Source organism: Babylonia areolata, chromosome 6 (genome assembly GCF_041734735.1).
Source record: "Babylonia areolata isolate BAREFJ2019XMU chromosome 6, ASM4173473v1, whole genome shotgun sequence".
NCBI lineage: Eukaryota > Metazoa > Mollusca > Gastropoda > Neogastropoda > Buccinidae > Babylonia > Babylonia areolata.
The window spans coordinates 3,556,486-3,558,806 of NC_134881.1; the positions used below are offsets into that span (position 1 = coordinate 3,556,486).

Genomic DNA, 2,321 nt, shown 5'->3' on the forward strand with positions numbered 1-2,321 from the left:
CCTCTCGCCTTTTCTTTTTACCTTGTATACGGCTGAATGCAGAAGTCTGACCAATTCGTGTCCCCTCGTTAAGTTTGCAGATGACTCCGCACTGACAGGACTTATTACTGATGACGATGACACTGACTACCGAAGAGAAATTGACAGGTTTGTGAACTGGTGTGAAGAAAATTTCCTTGAGCTGAATGTTGGCAAAACCAAAGAGCTTGTAATCGACTTCAGAAAAAAGAAATCAACTTTAAGTAAAATCATCACAAAAAATGAAGTGGTCGAACAAGTAGACTCATACAAATATCTCGGTGTGATAATCGACAATAAGCTGTCTTGGAATGAAAACTCAACTGCACTCATTAAAAAGAGCAACAGTCGCATGTACTGTCTTAGAAAAATGAAATCTTTTAATGTATGCAAGCAGATGCTCCAAATGTTTTACACATCTGTTGTCTGTAGTGTTTTAACATACGGAGCCGTGTGCTGGGGGGGAAACCTGACCAAACATGACAAAGACAGGTTGGAAAAAGTCATTAGGAAAGCGGGTGGGGTGGTGGGTATAAGACAAGACACCTTTAGCGACATGCACAATAGAAAACTGACTGACAGACTAATAACAATTTTGACCGACGTAAGACACCCACTACATGATGACATTAATAGCAGAAGGTCAGACATAAGTGGTAGGTTTAGAGCTCCACGCGCAAGAACATCTCGATACATTAATTCATTTATTCCTACAGCCATTCGCGCACACAATCAAAACATCCAATACACTAAGTGAACCCTCCCACCCCCCAAGCCCCCTCGCCACAGCAACACCTGAACTTCACCAGCAGACGAGTGTATGGGAGCAGACATTATGCGTGCATGTGGGACTGAGCGGGTGAGCACGGGCAAGCAAGCATTTGTGTGTGTGTGTGATCGGAAGTGATTTTTAAATATTTTCTTATTTTACTTGGATTTCATGTATCTTAATGTTGAATGTTCTAATCTTATTGGCGTGACATATGTTATGTGCATGCATACGTTGTTTGTGTGTGTGAGTGTGTGTGTGTGTGTGTGTGTGTGTGTGTGTGTGTGTGTGTGTGTGTGTGTGTGTGTGTGTGTGTGCATTTTACTTATATATACGATTTATTCCCTTGATGTTTTTGTTTATGTATTGTTGTACAATACCTTATGGTCTTAACGTGTGTGTGTGTGTGTGTGTGTGTGTGTGTGTGTGTGTGTGTGTGTGTGTGTGTGTGTGTGTGTGTGTGTGTGTGTGTGTGTGTGTGTGTGTGCATGTGTGTGTATGTGTGTGTGGGTGTGTGTGCGTGCGTGCGCGCATGTCATTTTTAGTAATCTTATACCCTTTTTTTTGTTGGATGTTTTCATTTGTTAATATTGTTGTGCAATACCCTATTGTCTTAACATGAGTATGTGTGTGTGAGGGGTGGGGGGGGGTTAGTATATCGTCAGCTATTGGGAATTCTTATTTGACTAGTTTTAATCTCTTCTTATGTTGCGCATGATTTTATGCCAGTGTTTACAATGAGCCTGTGATTGCACAACTTAATTTCCATGTGGATTAATAAAGTGTTTTTGATTTGATTTGATTTGATTACTGACAAAGCATGATACTGATAAGCATGTTTGCCAGTGGTTTTTCCTGTTTTGCAATTCTTTGCCATCACATTGGCGACGGACGGCTGATCGTGTGTTGGGTCCTTCAGGTATAGCCAGCATTGTTCTGATGGTGATCTGGATGATGCTCGTTCACGACACGCCCGCCCAGCATCCACGAATTACGTCATCGGAACGGAAGTACATTGAGGCCAACGCCCGGAAGAGACGGGTGAGGAGAAGCCACAGAAAAGTATCGTACAACATGGCCAGTGTGACGTTTTCCCTCCTTGAAGCCATTCAGCTCCCACCACAGCTTTTGTCCCGGTTCGGGGCTGGCACGCGTGTGGATGACTGGTGTGGATGACTGGTGTGGTGACTGGTGTGGATGACTGGTGTCAATGACTGGTGTGGATGACTGGTGTCAACTACTGGTGTGGATGACTGGTGTCAATGACTGGTGTCAATGACTGGTGTGGATGACTGGTGTGGATGACTGGTGTCAATGACTGGTGTGGATGACTGGTGTCAATTACTGGTATGGATGACTGGTGTGAATGACTGGTGTTAATGACTGGTGTCAATGACTGGTGTGGATGACTGGTGTGAATGTCCGGTATTAATGACTGGTGTCAACGACTGGTGTGGATGACTGGTGTGGATGACTGGTGTGAATGTCTGGTGTTAATGACTGGTGTCAACGACTGGTGTGGATGACTGGTGTG

At 43.9% G+C, this 2,321-nt stretch overlaps 1 protein-coding gene across 1 annotated transcript in view; it reads left to right on the forward strand.

Annotated features, from left to right (window-relative positions):
• LOC143283200 (sialin-like) overlaps positions 1 to 1,963 on the forward strand; it is a 17,778-nt gene extending 15,815 nt beyond the window's left edge. The window contains exon 8 of the mRNA XM_076589376.1: positions 1,707 to 1,963. Coding sequence (XP_076445491.1) covers positions 1,707 to 1,963 — 257 coding nt within the window. The remainder of the gene's footprint in view (positions 1 to 1,706) is intronic.
• The last annotated feature ends 358 nt before the right edge of the window (positions 1,964 to 2,321 follow it).